This window comes from Brassica rapa, chromosome A03, assembly GCF_000309985.2.
Source record: "Brassica rapa cultivar Chiifu-401-42 chromosome A03, CAAS_Brap_v3.01, whole genome shotgun sequence".
Taxonomy (NCBI): Eukaryota; Viridiplantae; Streptophyta; class Magnoliopsida; order Brassicales; family Brassicaceae; genus Brassica; species Brassica rapa.
Genome location: NC_024797.2, coordinates 21,986,924 through 22,005,163, shown reverse-complemented (window position 1 = coordinate 22,005,163; position 18,240 = coordinate 21,986,924). Strand labels below are relative to the sequence as shown.

At 37.6% G+C, this 18,240-nt stretch overlaps 6 protein-coding genes across 8 annotated transcripts; 3 read left to right on the top strand and 3 right to left on the bottom strand.

Annotated features, from left to right (window-relative positions):
* Positions 1–15: 15 nt before the first annotated feature.
* Positions 16–1,477, bottom strand: LOC103860520 (serine/threonine-protein kinase-like protein At5g23170). The gene has a single exon (XM_009138136.3). The coding sequence runs from the start codon at positions 1,241–1,243 to the stop codon at positions 212–214; it is 1,032 nt and encodes a 343-aa protein (XP_009136384.1). The 5' UTR covers positions 1,244–1,477; the 3' UTR covers positions 16–211.
* A 414-nt stretch (positions 1,478–1,891) lies between these two features.
* LOC103860518 (cytochrome P450 86B1) lies at positions 1,892–5,473 on the bottom strand. Its single transcript, XM_009138130.3, has 2 exons — positions 3,088–5,473; positions 1,892–2,332 (listed from the first exon to the last, which is right to left on the bottom strand). Exons 1-2 carry the CDS (start codon positions 4,345–4,347, stop codon positions 1,922–1,924), a joined length of 1,671 nt encoding a protein of 556 aa, XP_009136378.1. The 5' UTR covers positions 4,348–5,473; the 3' UTR covers positions 1,892–1,921.
* Positions 5,474–5,706: 233 nt separating this feature from the next.
* Positions 5,707–7,732, top strand: LOC103860516. Its single transcript, XM_009138128.3, has 4 exons — positions 5,707–5,980; positions 6,298–6,392; positions 6,470–6,744; positions 6,807–7,732. The coding sequence occupies exons 1-4, from the start codon at positions 5,951–5,953 to the stop codon at positions 7,604–7,606; spliced, it is 1,200 nt and encodes a 399-aa protein (XP_009136376.1). The 5' UTR covers positions 5,707–5,950; the 3' UTR covers positions 7,607–7,732.
* LOC103860517 (chaperone protein dnaJ C76, chloroplastic) lies at positions 7,715–9,798 on the bottom strand. The gene is made up of 4 exons (XM_009138129.2): positions 9,355–9,798; positions 8,819–9,075; positions 8,549–8,732; positions 7,715–8,466 (listed from the first exon to the last, which is right to left on the bottom strand). Exons 1-4 carry the CDS (start codon positions 9,688–9,690, stop codon positions 7,825–7,827), a joined length of 1,419 nt encoding a protein of 472 aa, XP_009136377.1. The 5' UTR covers positions 9,691–9,798; the 3' UTR covers positions 7,715–7,824.
* A 468-nt stretch (positions 9,799–10,266) lies between these two features.
* On the top strand, positions 10,267–12,704 carry LOC103860515 (succinate--CoA ligase [ADP-forming] subunit alpha-2, mitochondrial). Its single transcript, XM_009138127.3, has 7 exons — positions 10,267–10,604; positions 11,057–11,266; positions 11,358–11,528; positions 11,640–11,763; positions 11,996–12,057; positions 12,162–12,243; positions 12,336–12,704. The coding sequence occupies exons 1-7, from the start codon at positions 10,353–10,355 to the stop codon at positions 12,473–12,475; spliced, it is 1,041 nt and encodes a 346-aa protein (XP_009136375.1). The 5' UTR covers positions 10,267–10,352; the 3' UTR covers positions 12,476–12,704.
* A 2,483-nt stretch (positions 12,705–15,187) lies between these two features.
* LOC103860514 (protein TRANSPARENT TESTA 16) lies at positions 15,188–18,128 on the top strand. Of its 3 annotated transcripts, none has more exons than XM_009138124.2 (7): positions 15,188–15,508; positions 15,626–15,852; positions 16,992–17,061; positions 17,178–17,342; positions 17,465–17,491; positions 17,588–17,629; positions 17,708–18,128. In XM_009138124.2, the coding sequence occupies exons 1-7, from the start codon at positions 15,500–15,502 to the stop codon at positions 17,921–17,923; spliced, it is 756 nt and encodes a 251-aa protein (XP_009136372.1). In that variant the 5' UTR covers positions 15,188–15,499; the 3' UTR covers positions 17,924–18,128. The 3 variants fall into 3 exon arrangements, with proteins under 3 accessions (XP_009136372.1, XP_009136373.1, XP_009136371.1); XM_009138125.2 differs by having other exon boundaries at positions 15,193–15,350; positions 17,450–17,491; XM_009138123.2 differs by having other exon boundaries at positions 15,195–15,508; positions 17,450–17,491.
* The last annotated feature ends 112 nt before the right edge of the window (positions 18,129–18,240 follow it).

Here is an 18,240-nt window from a genome sequence, read left to right as displayed (position 1 = left end):
CAAAACTGCACAAAATCCAAAAAAAAAAAGTGGTTATATTGCAGATAACATATGATATATTACGAGTAATCTTCGTCTGGTTAAAACGCAAAAGGACAAATAATATGCTTTGTTGTTATATTCTGTGCTTCACCAGTCATCAAATCTTCATCTTCTGTTTGGATGGTTGTTTCTGTAATCATCCTCTCAAGCCCAGACCCGGCCCGATATCTCACCGCACGCGACAAGTTTGACCCGGCCACGTCATCCTCTCACTCAACCGTTTTTTCCTGCGTTTCAGCTTAACAACCCCGCGAAAGAAGCTGACCCATAACGGCAAACTCCTCACAGGTTCAGTCAAACACGCCACCATCTCCGCCGCGATCTCCCCGGAAGACGGACGTGACTCCACGTCGGAGGACACGCAACGCGCCGCCATCCTTAGCAACCGAAGATTCGTTTCCATGAAAACACCCGATCCTCCTCCTCCTCCTCCTCCTCCGCCGCCGCAGCAGATTTCTCCGATCTTCCCCTCTTCGATCAACGGAAGCGCCCAGTCTACAATCGAAGCCGGAGAGCGAGAGACATCAATCGCTTTTCTACAGCTAACGATCTCCAGCAAAACGACGCCGTAGCTGTACACGTCGGTCTTGGCGCTAAGACTCTCCGGAGACGTGTAACACGGATCAAGGTACCCGATGGTTCCCGCCGGCGCCGGCACCTTCTTCTCGGCTAAGTCCACGGCGAGTCCGAAGTCGGCGAGCTTCGGCTCCCAGTTGGAGTCGAATAAGATGTTATCGGATTTGATGTCACGGTGGAGGATGTCTTGCTCGTGAAGGAAGTGAACCGCACGTGCGATCTTGAGCGCGATCTCGATGCGTTTAAGCCACGTGGGAGGAGGAGTGGAGGACACGTGGTGGAGTAGCTGGTGTAATGATCCGTTTGGCATGAATTCCACGACCATGAGTCTTTTCTCGGCGTGGCCTAGGAAGGTCAAGACGTGTGGGTTATAAGGGAGAGACGACATGACGCTGATCTCGTCTTCTAGCTTCTTCATTTGTTCTGTTTTTGTTATAACTGAGGATGGTTGTGATCGTGATGATAACAAGGATGGTGTCTTGATCGCTACGACTCTTTGACGTTTGTGGTCGTCTTCTTCGTGGAGGAGCCCTTCGTAGACGTAACCATGGCTTCCTTTGCCGATGAGACGCGAAGGAGAGAATCCTTCGGTGGCGGAAACTAGCTTCTCGTAATCAAACTCCATGATAGGCTTGTGTGTGTTTGTGTGTGTTATTGTAAATAAGATCACTAGTGTGAAGAATACAAGTTTGTGGAAATAATAATGGGAAAATTATTGAGAAAAGCAAAAGAATGATACCGAGGGAAAAGCAAAAGGAATAAAGGGATACAGAGCTTTTTTTTTATTTTATAAAAGTAATGATGAAAACTAGTTCTTTGCCATATTCCTTCGGACATTTTTCATGCTTTTAAGACAGTTGGGGTTCAAACTTCAACGTTTATGGCTTAAAAGCTGAGTCACACTATGTTAAACAACTCATCAAAACACTCTTTCTTTTCTCTTTGCCATATGTTGTTGGCCTAACCTTTGAGACCAATACCTTAACCGATACGTTTAGCTAAGCTTTGAGAACAGTGGCTTGCAGAGATCAAGTAAAGCAATGCTACTACTTATTAAACAAATAAAGTGAATGAAACAGAAAGAGTCATTCAGTTTACATAGGAGTAAACCTTATTATGATATTACAAGCCCCATGCACCAACTATTTTCCCTAACAATAAAAAGGTTTAAATATGACCAACCATATTAACCCATGAATCCTTATAAACAACACACATCATCGACTAACCAAATTAAAAAAAAAAAGAAAAAAAACTTCAAATGATCCAAAAATAAGTAAACAGTCTTCTTATGATCACCATCTTAATCATCAATAGATTTGGCATAGTACCGATCAACCTCGGAGTCACTCCTGTTGATCAAATTCACCACCAAACCATGTTTCATGTACATTGTAAGAGCTAGCTTTGGTTCCACTCTGTGACCCTCCACCACCTTCACCTTGTATCGGTAAACTATTGCAGCCGCGGTAGATTTCATCTGATAATAAGCAAAATCTTTGCCTAAACAAAGACGTGGACCACCGTTGAAGGCAGTGAATTTATAGGCCGACTCACTCATAAACCGTCCGTCTCTTAGCCACCTCTCTGGCCTAAACTCACGACAGTCTTTTCCCCAAATTGCTTCCATACGCCCCATTGCGTAGATGGCGTATATAACTTTCTCTCCTCTCTTCAGTACTGTTCCATCCGGAAATACATCATCTTCTTGGACCTGAACAATAATAATGGGTTAACAACCAAGGTGACAGTTTTAACATCATAGAATAAACAACAAGGTGACAAATTTAACATCATAGAAACGTAATACGTACTCGCTATGGCTATGTTTCAAATTAAATGTTGTTGTAGATTAAAATTTCCGTTACAAAACATATGTTTTTTCAGTGCAAATTTAATTTAATGTTGTTGTAGAAGAATGTTATGTTATGCTATGTTTTTTTTGTTTCTAATTAAATTGAAAACAATAAAATTTATAATTTTTTAATAGTTAAATAAAAATAAAACTAGACATTTTATTATGTGTCAAAAATCCTAAAAATACATAATTTGAAACGAACGGAATATGAATGAGTTAGTGGTTAGGTTTCATGGGTGAAAGTGAAACAGCATAACATAACATTCTTATGTGTTACCAAGAAGTCAAACATGTAGTTTATTTATTTCTTCTTTGAAAACGACTTTTAAGATACCTACGTATTAATTAGCTTTCTTCCCAAGAATTTTCATAACTCTATCTTGTTACTGATTAGGTAACCTATAAGAAACCAAACAGAAATGTGACTTTTAAATTTTTTTTACATAATTTTTTTGGTTTTATAGGGGTTATCAGTCTAAAAGGGAAAATTAATTAAACATGCAATCAGTTTTACTGTTTTCAATTTCTATATCAAAACTGGCTAGCTTTCTTAGTAAGCAAATAATTGAAAATTGGGAAGGAAAATATATAAAATTTAGTCAAAATGTTACCTCTTTGTGATCAACAGGAACTGAAGGGTATAATCTAAGAGCTTCAGACAAAGCAGCTTGTAGATAATCCATCTTCTTGATCTCTTCTGGTCTGAAAACAGGAGCATAAATTATCTTCTCTCCATTTCCATTGTCATCTCTCTGCCTCAGAATCTTACACATCTCCAACATGATCTTCTCTTCCACTTCTGGATTCTTCTCTAGCAACCAGAAGAACCAGCTCAGAGCAACAGAAGAAGTATCTCTCCCAGCAAGTATGAAGTTCACACATATATCACGAAGAAACTTGTCTGAAAAACATTCTCCCTTCTCATCTCTCAGACCCATAAACACAGTTAACAGATCCGATCTCTTTGTGGTTTCACCCTCAAGAGATAGTTCTTTCTTCCTCGTCCTGATAACTTCATCAGCAAAATCATCCACACCTTTTATAGACTCCCTTAGCATCTTCTCTGTTCCTATATTAAGATACCTCATGAGCTTCCACACGCAAGTAGGCATGACGAATCTACAAACTGCGGCTTCTGTCGCGTCCTCAAAGGCTTTGGCAAAGGGTATAACCGGTTGGTCAGGACCAAGACACCCTGGATCGACTCCAAAGGCAATCATGCATACGTTATCAAACGTTAGCCTCAGCAAGACGTCTTGAAGATCAATGGGAGAAGAGCTTTTAACCGAAGTTTCAAGAACTGGCAAGAGCCTCTTGTGCACGAGCTCATACAACGAATGAGTGGTTAGTTGTCTGAACTTGGCTGAATGAAACTCGATGCTTGCGGTTTTCCTCTGCCTCTGCCAAGTCTCGTCATCAGCGTTGAATATTCCGTCTCCTAGGAGGTCTCGAAGGTTGTCTCGGAAGTAAGAGCCTTTAGGAAAGACAGAGAAACGGTTCTTGAGGAGATGCTCGATGTTTCTTGGGTCGCAAGTTATAGTACTGTTGAGGCTGCTTAACCATGGGCCTCTGAAACGAAACGTACCGTTTTGACGACAGAGAACATCTGATAGCCACTCGTATATGTTTCCTTTGAGGGCAAAAGCTAGAGAAGGAAGCATCCCAAGAAACGGCCACACGGGAAGACCGTAGTGTTTCTTCTGACGCAAGGAATGTATGGTGACAAAGGCGAAAAGAGCGATTAAGAGCTCAAGAACTTGAACATTTCTCAAGAGAAACAGCCTCCGTGTAACCAGAGGGTCACTGGAGGAAGAAAAGGAAGAGAAGAGAACATCATTGAAGGTGAAATTGTAAGAAGAATTGGTATTCATTGTGACAAAATAAAACAAAAGAAGAGAATGATAATCTTTGAAAGGAAGAATGAAGAGAAATTAATAGAAATAGAGGTTGTTAGTTAGCAAGTGGGTGAAGAATATTGCATGAATTTCTTGTGTGAGGTGACAAAAAAAAAACTTAGGCTCTCAGGAGAAGATGGGTTTGGTTTGGTGAGCAGACAAATGTTTGTGTCTTAATATTCCTGCGGCTCTTTGATTCTCGTGTGTGTCTATTACTTTTCTTTTCTTACACTTAATGTAGGATTTCTTTTGGGTTTATGGCTCTGTGTTTTTGTGAATATCAATGGTCGAATCTTTTTAGAGGTTTAAATAGAAAAAAAAAACAATTTAGGGTTTTAGATTGTGTTATTGACCAGAATTGTGAACTAGTTTGGGCAACGATCAGATGAGAGGTAGTTGGCTATGGGTAACCTAAGCTAATAGCCTAGTACTTTATCTCCATTACATCGCCACGTTCGAATTTTTTTTGATGAGGAAGTTAATGAGTTTTATATTCTCAATAAGCCAAATTAAATGCCAAATGATAACTCTTCGTTTTAGTTAGGCCATCTAATCACGTTATAATTAGCTAGGTAGTGATAATTTGGAAGATCTATTTACAAAATAATCAAATGGTTGTTCCAAAACTGACGAAACTAACTCTAAACAAAACTCCTAAGCTATTGTTACATGCAATACTTATATGACTATTTTTTCGGGCAACACTATTTATTTATATAGTGCCTTACGGTAAAGATTACAACATTACAAAAATAAATAAATAAATAAATAAAGGTCGCATGTTTACTTTGTATTAAAAGGTGTATATGGATTGGTGATAAAGAATTTGTAAGTTGATGTCGATAAATAAATAAATTGTAAGTTAACAGTCTGACACACAAAACAATTCTGTACAAATATATGAATGTCAAAACTGTTACACACCTAACATTATGTCTGATTTTAATTCGAACCTCCGCCATTAACTCTGGCCTCTCACCATTGGCTTAATATCATTTCATCATGTCTAGAATACTCATGTCATAAATATAAATAATTTTGTTTATATATTTCATTTGTTTAAAATTTTGATCGGTGTATTTAAAATTTTATATTACAAATCAGTGGTTTAAATGGGTATTAATGTCGAAATTAATTCAAAACAGTTTATGTATTACACGTGTGATTCAATCATATCTAAAGCTTATCAAAAACAATCAATCAAACTAAAATAAGAAAATAATATTAATGATTATTCATACAAGTTGATTAAGTTGTTTGCTTATTTAAAATTTAAACGAATATATCTATTGCATTAAGATAAGAAATAATGTAATTTTTAAAATGTTTTTAATTTAAAAATGAGATAGAAGAAGGCCTTAATAAAGCAAATATGTTGGGCCCATTAATAAGAAATAGGCCCAGACATGGTGATGCAGCCATGGAGGTGTGCTTCCAAGTACTAGATGCAGGCAGTCATCTTCCTCAACGGAGGTTTTTGACCCAAGCTCTTGCAACCGATTCCTTATGTTGTTCAGCTCTTTCTATCATTCCTCCTTATAACAGACGAGGTTAGAGAATCGTTTGTTGATAAAGAAAAATGGAGTCTCTTTTCAACAAATTTCAAAAGGTTAATGAATCTCTTGCTTCTGTGTGTTGATCTTGTATCTCTGCTACGATTTATAATACTGGGTACTGAGAAAGTTTGTGCCTTTGTTCGAATAAAAATAGATTAGAACAGACGAAGTGAGGTTGAAGAGGAATCTTACAGTTTCTCTCTCATTTGATCAATTTATTAATGCTGAGGATCATTTTAGATCTTAGGGGTATGTATGTATATACAGGGTTTTAGTAAGAGTGTTTAGGCAGTGGTGATTGAGATTTTTGATGTATCTCCACTGCTCTTATAGAGTTATAGTTTGTTTCATTACGTTGCGTTTTCTCCAGGCTGTTGGAGTTCTTGCCAAGAGTAGAACATTTGCTAAGAACCCAAGGCAGCTGCAATTTGAAGCAGACATTAACAAACTGTTTATGTATACAAGGTTGGTTTAGTTTTATTTAGCTCTCTAGCTGTTCTTGTAAATTATCAGCTCATGAGAAACAAACAATTGTGTGCTAGCTTTAACCGGTTGGGAAGAGAAGCTCTGGAGACGGATGCAGAAGAGATAATTGAGATGGCTGGTAAAACCTCTTTGTCTGAGCAGCAGAAACAAGTCCAAGACAACATTCACTACCAAGTTGAAAACTTCTGCTCTTTGATGGATGGAATCCTTTGTCCTGATGTTAGCAAGAGGGAGCCCGGATCACAACCAGCAACCCCTCCTCCTCGTCAAAGCGGTCTTACTTTCGCCGTTGGTGGGAGTAATCATGCTTCTCCAGCAGCAGATAAGCCTTGTAAGTTTTTTAGTTTCACTTGAGTTTCATCATTAGACTTAACTGATTCTTCTTCAGCACAGTTGTTCCGGAGACGAAGCCTTTGAAACTCGCTCAAGTCTCACAGAGATTAATGGAACAACTTGGCTATACCCTTGAGATCAAACCGTCAGTGATACCTCACAAGGACGCTGGTCAAGGTTGTTTCATCAAAGGCGAAGCGGATGCTGGAACCGTCTTAGCCTTTTACCCTGGAGTCATCTACTCCCCTGCGTTCTACAGGTACATCCCCGGGTACCCTAAGGTTGACTCACAGAACTCGTATCTCATCACGAGGTACGACGGAACCGTGATAAACGCTCAGCCTTGGGGTCTTGGAGGAGACTCTAGAGAAGTATGGACTGGCTCCTACACACCTGCGGTCAAAACCGACACCAAAACATCAGAAAACGGTTCGGACAGGCTATGGAAAGCGTTGAGCAAGCCACTCCAAGGCTCGGGTAAAGCCAAAGAGGTTCTCGAGAGGAGAAACCCTTTGGCTTTTGGTCACTTAGCTAACCACCCGGCGAAAGAAACCAACCCAAACGTTATGATATGTCCTTATGACTTCCCCTTGGTGGAGAAAGATCTGCGGCCTTACGTTCCCAATGTGTCTTTCGGAGATTCTGGAGAGGTGAAGATGAAGAGATTCGGAAGCTTTTGGTTTAAGACAGGTGGTAGCAACGGCGTGGAAGCTCCGGTTCTGAAGACGTTGGTTTTGGTGGCGACGAGGGCGTTGCGTGATGAGGAGCTTCTGCTGAATTACAGGCTGAGCAACTCTAAGAGACGACCGGATTGGTATACTCCGGTTAACGAAGAGGAGGATCGGAGAAGATGGAGCTAAAACTTGTCCACCTTCTCTTGTTATGTTCTTTTGTTTTGAAACACAAAATTGAGTTTTCTGTCCAATTAATAGACTCTAAATACAATTTTAAAATTGTTTTGTCAGGAATAAAATTCAATAAGCACTTTCTTGTTGTATATAGTAATAATAATATATTCACTGTTACATATAATTTATTAAAAAGGATATGCTGTACATATAATAGTTATCTATCAGGTCTATGCTTCTTTATCTTCTTGCTTGGATTGGATAGCTTCCACTAGCTGGAGTAACATTGCACCGATGAAGTACCAGGTAACTCCGGCTAACAAAATCTGCTGCCATGGGCTGTTAATTATAGACAGAGCCAACGAGCCACCTATATGGTCACTGAGCTCAGGGGCTGTGTAGCTAGCTTGGAACTGAACCAGGAACACTGCTATTGTTGCTGTTCCTATTGGGAACTTCTGTATCTTGAAGTTCTGCCTTCTGAACTCTCTTCTACTAGTAACGTTCTCTTCAGATGGAGTGTTCTTGTGAGTCACTTGCGGAGTTGAAGTAGCCTTTGAAGTGGTGTTTCTGGATGAGGGAAGAGCTAGGTTTGATGGAGTCCAGTAATCTTCTCCAACCATGGAAGCTGGTCGTTGTCGTCTTTCTTTGGTTTCACCGCTCTGTTCTGCTTGTTTCATTGCTGCCACAGCATCTTGAAGCTTTTTGATGTCTGGATCTGCCGCTTTCTTACGTTTGGTGAAAGTGAGACTCATGTTTGAATCAGGACTCAATGGTTTTGAGTAGGGTGATGATCTCCAGTATAGCCAGTTGGAGATAGACCTGATTGCTTCCACTGCACTCATTCTCACCTCTCTCTGCAAGTCACTCTCCTGCTCAAAAGACACACAACTACTTAGTACACAACCACTTGGTTTTGGTTGCAGCTTAAGACAATGTAAAAGACACACTCACCTGTGAGCTATCTCTTGTGGTTTTGCTCATGGCTTCTGCGTATCTTTGCTGGAACTTCTTGACATCAACAAACACGTTGGAGACACGCTCACCAACCGTGTTTCCAACCCCTATCCTCACGTTGCCTCGAGGTTGTTTTGACATAAGGAACTCCAGCGGCGCTAGGTCAGATCTCTCCACCATTCTGCACATCTCATAAAGACTCTAATCATATAGAGATCGAAAAATCTAGATCATTAACTACATGTATCATTCGTTTATGTGCCTTACGAGATGCAGTCTATTGGGCAAGCTTCGATGGCTTCTTTGATTTTAGATTCAGGATCAGCCCATTGAGCGACAACCCTAGCTCTACCATGAGCTGTTTCGATAGCAAATGTTCTCTCTGCACACAAAGCACACTTCAAGCAACCAACGCACTTGACCTCATCCACAAACACAGCTCGTTGCTCTGTCTCCGGTCCACACCAAACCGAGTAGACCGGTTTCCCTGTGTAGCCTCTAAGCTCTTCCAGTTTCGCTTGCTCCTGCAAACAAGCAACCCTATTTACTTTAGCGTGAACTTCAAGAAAACTACAAAAATATCAAAGAAGCAATATATACCTTCGTTTCAAATTAGATGTTGGTCAAGTTTTTTTCACCAAAAAACAATGGTCAAATATACAGAATTATTAAAATTTATATATTATTATTTTTTATTTAAAGTAAAAGACAAAAGAGAAATTAATGTAAAAAAAATTATATTGGAGTCAATATTTATTTTGTAAAGAAAACCTTTATTGTATAAGCAAGCACTTAATTTGAACCTTATCATAGGCTTGGCGAGAGATGGGATCAGACAGAAGCTTGTAAGCCTCGTTAAGTATGATGGCCATGTCGTGGCCTGGAACTCCTGCGATGTCGGGATGACACCGTTTCTGCAGGTTACGATAAGCTGTTTTGATCTGAGACTTGTCGGAGCCCCGGTCGATACCTAAGAGGTCGTAAAGATCAAAGTCTGTAATGGAAGATGAGGATGATGAAGTAGCTCTACACTTGAGCTTGAGTGGTGATCTGATGCTGTTGAGCTTTTGAGATGTGTTACATGGCCATGTAGTAGTAGACGGAGGAAGAGTCGTCGGAGAAAGAATAGTCGGCGTCATGTTTTTTCTCTTCTCTTTGCTCCGGATGGAAGTTGAAAAATATCTATTGGTGAACTTATTTTATTTTTCTGTCTCTCTTGGAAGATATTTAATTTGAGATGCAAAAAGAAAGTTCCAAATTGAATTGAAAATATCTACTGGAAAATTGAATAAAAGCGGACAAAATTTTTTGTTTGGTGGGCAATAAAAAGAGTTTGAACTTTTTGTGATGTTATCCATTCATAGGAATATAAGTTTACGGCTGAGGATCATCAATCATGGCATAATGTTTTATCCAATTGTTGCTGTTTTTTTTTTAAATGAATAATGAGGTTCTTAAAATGAGATATAAACCAAATGTTAATTTTTTTTTTATGGAAATAAAAAAATGTTCAGCTAAATTTATGTTACTAATTTCCAAAATCAATCAAAATCAAAACACTAGTTAAATTAGATAGAAACCAAAAAAAGAAGTAAAAGATTAAATACTTTCCAAAATATGGGCTTTGAAAAAAGAAAGTCTCAAATAGAAATGGGCTTTTTAATGGACCCATTCCATTAAGCCCACTTCGGACGGTTGATTCTGTTTCTTGAACAACGAAACGAAGACCGGCTCCTTTCCTTTCCAGCTTCGATTCATAGAGTTGGTTCTTCAGTACGAGATTCGGATCATCGTAAAAGCGATGTCTAGGCAAGTCGCGAAACTTGTCGGATCTCTGCCTTCCAAACTCCGCTCTTCCGTGGCCAGCTCAGAGCTATTATACCCATCATGCTCGTCTCTCACTTCGCTGACAAAGTCTCGCTCCTTCGGAACAACCCCTCCGCCTCCCGCCGCCGTCTTCGTCGACAAAAACACCCGCGTCATCTGCCAGGGTATTACCGGAAAGAACGGGACTTTCCACACTGAACAAGCCATTGAATACGGCACCAAAATGGTATAATCTCATTTAAAAATAAAAAAAGAAAAACTGTCTACTAAATTGAACTCTACGAGCTTAAAGCACGAGTCTTTACTGTTTCATCTGATTGATTGCATCATTCTGTGATGAGGGTTTACTTCTACGAGCTTACATTGATCGGAGCTATTCTCGTTTCTACTGTATAGACCATAAAGTTCGAGTCTTTACTGTTTCATCTCTTCTAATTAACTCGGTATCTGATGAATGCATCATTCTGTGATGAGGGTTTGCTTCTACGAACTTACATTTGATCGGAGCTATTCTCGTTTCAACTGTATAGACCATAAAGTTCGAGTCTTTACTGTTTTATATCCCAAATTGACTTGGAATCTGATTGCTTGCAACATTCTGTGATGAGGGTTTGGTTTTAAAAGCTTGTGGATGAGATGATTTTCAAGTTTTGTGTTGTTCGATGTATATATATATAGGTAGCGGGAGTGACACCAAAGAAGGGTGGAACAGAGCATTTGGGTCTTCCTGTTTTTAATACAGTTGCTGAAGCTAAGGCTGAGACTAAAGCCAATGCCTCTGTGATCTATGTGCCCGCGCCTTTTGCTGCTGCTGCGATCATGGAAGGTGTGGCTGCTGAGTTAGATCTTGTTGTCTGTATTACGGAAGGGATTCCACAACATGACATGGTAATTAATAAGAGTGGTTACTGGTTACTGATGATTATTCGATAGGTTAGTGGGTTTTACTGATTCTATTTGATTTTTTTTTGTAATGTAGGTTCGTGTAAAGGCTGCTCTTAACAGTCAGACTAAAACTAGGCTGATTGGTCCTAACTGCCCTGGGATTATCAAACCTGGCGAATGCAAGATTGGGATCATGCCGGGGTACATCCACAAGCCGGGGAAGATAGGGATTGTTTCTCGGTCTGGTACATTGACATATGAAGCTGTAACGCTCTCTTTGTCTCTCTGTCTTTTTTTTTTTCATTTATACTCTCTGAGCCACTTTCTGAAGTCATCTGCTTGATAATGGTTTGCTTTTTGGTTATCTTTCATGCAGGTTTTTCAGACTAGTGCAGTAGGCCTGGGACAGTCTACGTGTGTAGGAATTGGTGGGGATCCTTTTAACGGCACAAATTTTGTTGACTGCTTGGACAAGTTCTTTGTTGACCCTCAAACAGAAGGTCTCTCTCTCGGTTTCCATAATTGATCTTTAATTCATTTGAGTCACTTACCATTATTATGTAGTAGATAACCAATACTTAAACCTTATATCCCAAGAATACTTGTTCTTTAGTATGTGGAAAAAAGTATTTCATTTGGTGATTTACCAATCTAAGCTCTGTTTTGTAGATTAGTGATAGACTCCAGCTTTATTTTTTCTTTATCTAATAAAGGATTTTGACTTGTTTTCAGGTATCGTTCTCATTGGAGAAATCGGTGGTACTGCAGAAGAAGATGCAGCTGCTTTGATAAAGGTAACGAACGCAATGCATCTTTTTTAAAAAAGAAACAAGCGTTTCCATTTCTAGATGATGGAGAGTTAAATAAAAAAAAACATAAATGTTTGTCAATCAAACAGGAAAGTGGTACAGACAAGCCTGTGGTGGCTTTCATTGCTGGACTCACTGCACCACCTGGTCGTCGAATGGGTCATGCTGGAGGTAAATGAACTTTTAACTCGGCTCTTTCATTCATACACAGCCTTCTCATTCCCGGGATTAAGTCTTGTGTTTTCTCTTTGGATCCGATGAAGCCATTGTCTCCGGTGGTAAGGGAACTGCTCAAGACAAGATAAAGAGCCTAAGAGACGCTGGAGTTAAGGTGGTTGAGTCACCGGCTAAGATTGGTGCGGCAATGTTTGAGCTTTTCCAAGAAAGAGGTCTCTTGAAGTAGAAGTGAATATGAACAACAAATGATTTTTCAGACAAAAAAGATATTTTGCATAGAGGAAGAGGTTCTCTTTCTTTGGCCTTTGCTTTCATTATATTATTACTAAAAATGAGAATGAAATCAATTTCACGAGTTTCTTTTTCTTTTGAGCGCTAAAAGTCATTTACATTATGTGGTAATTTAGAAACTCTCATCTACTAGTGTCATACTGATAACTAACTCTTGGTTTGAACCAACGGGTATTAACAAAAACTTTTTGTAAGTTGTAAATAATTGTAAATATGTTTTAAGTATGTAATAAATTAACGATTCATAAAAGTTGTTTTATATTGGGAAACTAATTGACATGTGAGCGGCTTCTAATTAATAAAGAAGACAATACAAAAGAGAGGAGACCCACTAGGTCTTCCTAGTTATAATCAATGGTAATCCACGAGGTTCTCTTTAATTACCAGCGCTAGTCACTGACGTCAGATTTTGTAACATGTGATTTCATGTCATACGTCTTACTCTTTCTCTGTCTAGAGTTTACGTAAGCCTCAAAATAAAAAATAATCAGAACATTTATCATTTAATTAGGCATGTTAGTAAATAAATAAATAAAACTTTATAATTACATCTATGCTTGTATTCGTATGTGTACGTAGTAGACAAACAAGCCTGTAAGATAGAGGGATGCAGGAGAGTGGTGTAGCTGGAATGACGAAAATAGCCTTGGACCCAATTCCTCTCTTAATTATTAGTTTCCTAATTTGGAAACCATAACATGTTTCCTGCGAGTCTCTGACAGAACACAAGAGCTGCTTCCTTAAAAAAAAATCTGATGACCCAAAATTCAAAGGAAAAGACTTTTCATTTGAACTCCAACGACTGTTATTATTGTATTGCTCACGTCACATATATGTAAATTGTCTATGTATTATTTTTTTTTTGGTAAACAAAAAGGTGTTTTCACCTCTTTGCCGGGAACCCAAACATTGTAAATAGTCCCTTCCACCGTGAGTTGAACCCAAGTGGCGGAAGTTACAGCCGCAACCCCTTTACCACTAGGCCAACTCAACGTTGGTTGTCTATGTATTATTTTCGTTATGATAATCACTTTATTACTGTGTAAATTCGTTCGTAACTTTTATATATCGACATTTTGGCTTCTATTTGGCATATCTGTTACAAGCATGCCATTTAAATAGTAGTTCATCAGCTCATATTATCCGATTTTTCTTTAATTAAAAGCAACCTGATCTGAAATGCAGCCTGAATAATGTACATGCCACGAATTTATATATATGTTAGATATTTTGATAGCTAGAGAATCTATATGCCAATTTTGATTTTCAAAACTTCAACACTCCAGCTTCAGTATGTCATAAAGCTATAGTAAACCATCCAAACACACACACACACAATATTCAGATTCATTTCATAAACTGTATAATTTGCCACCACAATTTTTTATGTGCTTTGTGTGGTGATGTTGATGTCTAATTAAAAGACACATGTTCCTCTCTTGTTTTCCTCTCATTTAGTAACCAAATTATTATAAAATTCAAATCATACAAAAAGATTAACAATGATTTCTTATGAAACGAGCTGGGTAGCATGTCTTGTGCTTTGCCATCTCAGGTTTGAATTCGTTAGTGAATATTTGATTCAAATTGACAGAATAAAGAAGAAGATGATGATATAAACTACACAGATAATCTAGCTTAACTACACATATATTGGTTTTACTATTGAAATGAAAGAATCAAGGGCGCTTAGGAGGTGGGTATGAAAAATAATAAAAATTCACTTTCAAATATTGTTACACTTTGTCCTTTCCCATTTGGCTACTTTCTCTTTTGCCTTTTGCCTTTTGTGGTAACTTCATTTCCTTATAACATTTTTTCATGAAATTTCCTTTTTGGAATCTTTATACGATTGCGTCATGCATGGCAGATCAAAGAAATTAATGGTTTAAATTTGACTGAAAAGGGACTGCTCAAGAAATTACCATAACTGCCATTAGAGATTACAACTAACTATTTAACTTTTTATTTTTTATTTACTTAATTTGAAGTTAAGTGTGTGGTATAATATCTTGAGTAATTCACTTTACAGATAAAATAAAAAGGGAGATATATAATGTTTTTAACGATATTAGCGCACAAACACATATAGAAATTTAAACCATATTATAGCACACACATATATATAGAGTTTATTTTTACGATATTAGCAGTAACATGTAAATTAACTAACCCTAAGAAGTTGTTGATGTTGAAATAGGTAAGCCTTATATAAACATTATTTTCACTCTCCAATTTATAGAGAAAAACTTATAAAATATATATATGTAAGAGAGGAGAAGAAAAAGACATGAAAATATTAGCATATAGAGAATTTTTTTTTTTAACAGGGATGTTCCGCAGCCCGTAACCACTTTCAAGGAGCTGTCCGCAACCCGTAGTCATCCCTGGCCCGGAGCCAGCCTGCGCTAATACCTTTAAGTGGCGTAAAGGACTCCGTGGCCACATAGGATTTAGGGGCGAGTCGAACCCAGGGACGCGCAGCCAAACGGCACGACGCTTAACTCAACTGGGTACCACTAGCCCACCGCTACGTGGTTATAGAATTGTAGATTTGACAAAAAAAAATAGAATTATAGTAAATGGTAAGATGGTCGATGAAACCACACGCTATAATTGATGCAATCTTGTAATCTTTAAGCTTAATAAAACCCAAAAAAAAACACACGGAGTTATAGAGAAAATAGAAAGAGTAATTAAGCATATTCTTCAGCATTAAGCCATTAACCTCTCTCCTCTTAGTGTCATCCAACCTCATATACTACTGATCTCCATTTCCAGATCCTTAGAAGAACACAACTCAACAAAAAGTACTTTAAAAGACTGTCTTCTCCTTTTTTGTTCTTCATTCTTTCACTCTCTATCTCTATATATTTCACACTATATAACCCACGCACACACATTCTCTCGCTTCTCTCTAGTTCACACATCAAGATTCAAGAATCAAACTATCATTGAAATGAATCCTGTAATTAACTCTAGGGTTTTATATTTTTGTTGTTTTTTTGTTCGTTTTCTAGTTAATTAGTTAGAGATTTCTTTTTAGTTGATCTAACTTTTGACCTCATAAAAACATTTGAATCAGGAGGAAGAGGAAGGAGTGAATAAGAGGAAGAGAGGAGAGATGGGAAGAGGGAAGATCGAAATAAAGAGGATAGAGAATCGGACATCAAGACAAGTGACCTTCTCCAAAAGAAGAAGTGGTCTTATCAAGAAGACTCATGAGCTCTCTGTTCTCTGCGATGCTCACATCGGTCTCATCGTCTTCTCCGCAACCGGAAAGCTCACCGAGTACTGCTCCGACCCTTCCAAGTTAGCTCCTTTTCTCTCTCAAATTAGGGTTTCTGAGATCTATTCATACATGTGTATGTATTGATATCTTTTTTTTTTTGTTTGGTCAACCGTATTTAATCTAATTAAATGAGGATATGATATCTCCTCGTGCTTGTGATGAACACAGACAGTTTTCATCATTAGTTTCTGAAGTAGCAGGTACCATGAAAATGTTTTAAGATTTTAATTTGGTCCAGAAGTTAAGAATCTCTCTGATGCTATATACTCCCTCCGTTTTTTAATATAAGTCGTTTTATAGCTATACACGTAGATTAAGAAAACCATTAATTTCTTATATTTTCTAAACAAAAACATCATTAATTATTTACCTAACCACAATTGAACCAATAGAAAAATAGAAGATATATTACCATTGGTCATACAACATTAATTATTAGTAAATTCTACATAGAAAATCGAAAACGACATATAATTTGGAACAAAAAAATTCCTCTAAAACGACTTATATTAAAAAACGGAGGGAGTATATTTTATTCTTGTAGTATTTATTTGTATATATGCGTACATGCATGTATATATATAATCATTAATGGTATAGATGGGTCAAATTCTATATTTTCTACACCTGATGAGCAAAGAGATCTGCAAAGATTTGACATTTCTTGAACAACCTTTCTCATAAAAAGATCTCAGTTTGTGTTTTGTAAAATACTGAGTAATAATTACAACGTATACAAACATACCTATATATAAGTCTTGTTTAATAATTCGATTCAAGTACAATTAATTATAAATATGTGCTAATTAGAAATTTTAGATCCAATTTCTAAACCAGACGACAAACTTATTCACATATTGCCCTACAATGTGAGAAGAAATGTATGCTACTAGTTTTAAGTTTTCTTTCACAAAACAAAGAGTGGAAAACACCTTTTAATTTTGTTTTCTTGTAACCGATATTCTTTTTGCCAGAATATATATTAATCATTTTGTCTTTGTTTGTCAAAGTATATATAATTTATATATCGATCATAATCTTGAGAGTTAGATTCGTTATTTGAGTTTTGTGTTCCTCCATTGATTATCGAAGTCTTGACGTTGTGAGATTGAATATACAAATTTGATCACATTTCATAATTACCAATATTATTGAACAGGATGCCTCAGCTCATTGAGCGATACCTGCAGACTAACGGATTGCGACTTCCTGACCCTAATGACGGCCAGGTAGAATATATATACGCACATTTATTCATTTGGTCTTTAGCAATTCAAAACAACAAAAATTAAAAAAAAAAATTCACAAGAATCTAATTTAGTATGGAGTTTTTGTGTGTATATAGGAGGAACTGTACCAGGAGATTGAAGTACTAAGAAGAGAGACATGTAAGCTTGAGCTCCGTCAGCGTCCATACCATGGACATGACTTAGCCTCCATTCCTCCACACGAGCTCGATGCACTAGAGCAGCAGCTCGAACATTCTGTCCTTAAAGTCCGTGAGCGTAAGGTAACGTAACATATATGGCCATATCAATATATTCTCTTAAACCTATATTTCATTACCGTTTTTGTCTGATTTCTCTCTTTTCTATCTATAATGTTAATATATTGAAGAATGAGTTGCTGCAGCAACAGTTGGAGAATCTAAGCAGAAAGGTCGCTTCTCGAATCACTCATTTTATTACTACAGATTTCATCTAAAAATGATCTTCATAGAGCGGGATTAATACCATGTTTTATGCATGTTTTTAGAGGCGGATGCTAGAAGTTGATAACAGCAATATGTACCGTCGGGTAAGTTTGGTTATTATAAGCTAGAGAATGTTTAATTTGTTTGCAAGATTGAATGACAATATGTATATTATATTGCAGCTTCATGAGCATGGTACGGCGATGGAGTTTCAGCAAGCTGGGATAGAGACCAAACCAGGGGAATATCAACAGTTTCTAGAGCAGGTTCAGTACTATAATGAGCATCAGCAGCAGCAACCACCAAACAGTGTTCTTCAGCTAGCTACGCTTCCTTCCGAGATTGATCCTAATTACCACCTCCAGCTTGCCCAGCCTAATCTTCAAAACGATAATTAATCCTCGGCCATTTTTACTCTTACTATCAGGAGACAAATGAATGAATGAAGTATCATTTCTATCTCTTATTACCTATTTTAATTGGCCAGTTGATGTCTTATTTTGTGTCTGTTTTGGTGTGGTTATGGAACCTTGTTTGAAGTACAATTCACTTGAGAAGCACAATGAAACCTTATTTATATAATAAATCATCATTACATTTATATTTTTTTTGGTAATATTTGTTGGTCAATCATCATCATCACACATTTGCCAAATAGAGGTTAACTGTTTACATATCATGTTTCGCTGGATACAATAATGTTTATTAACATTGG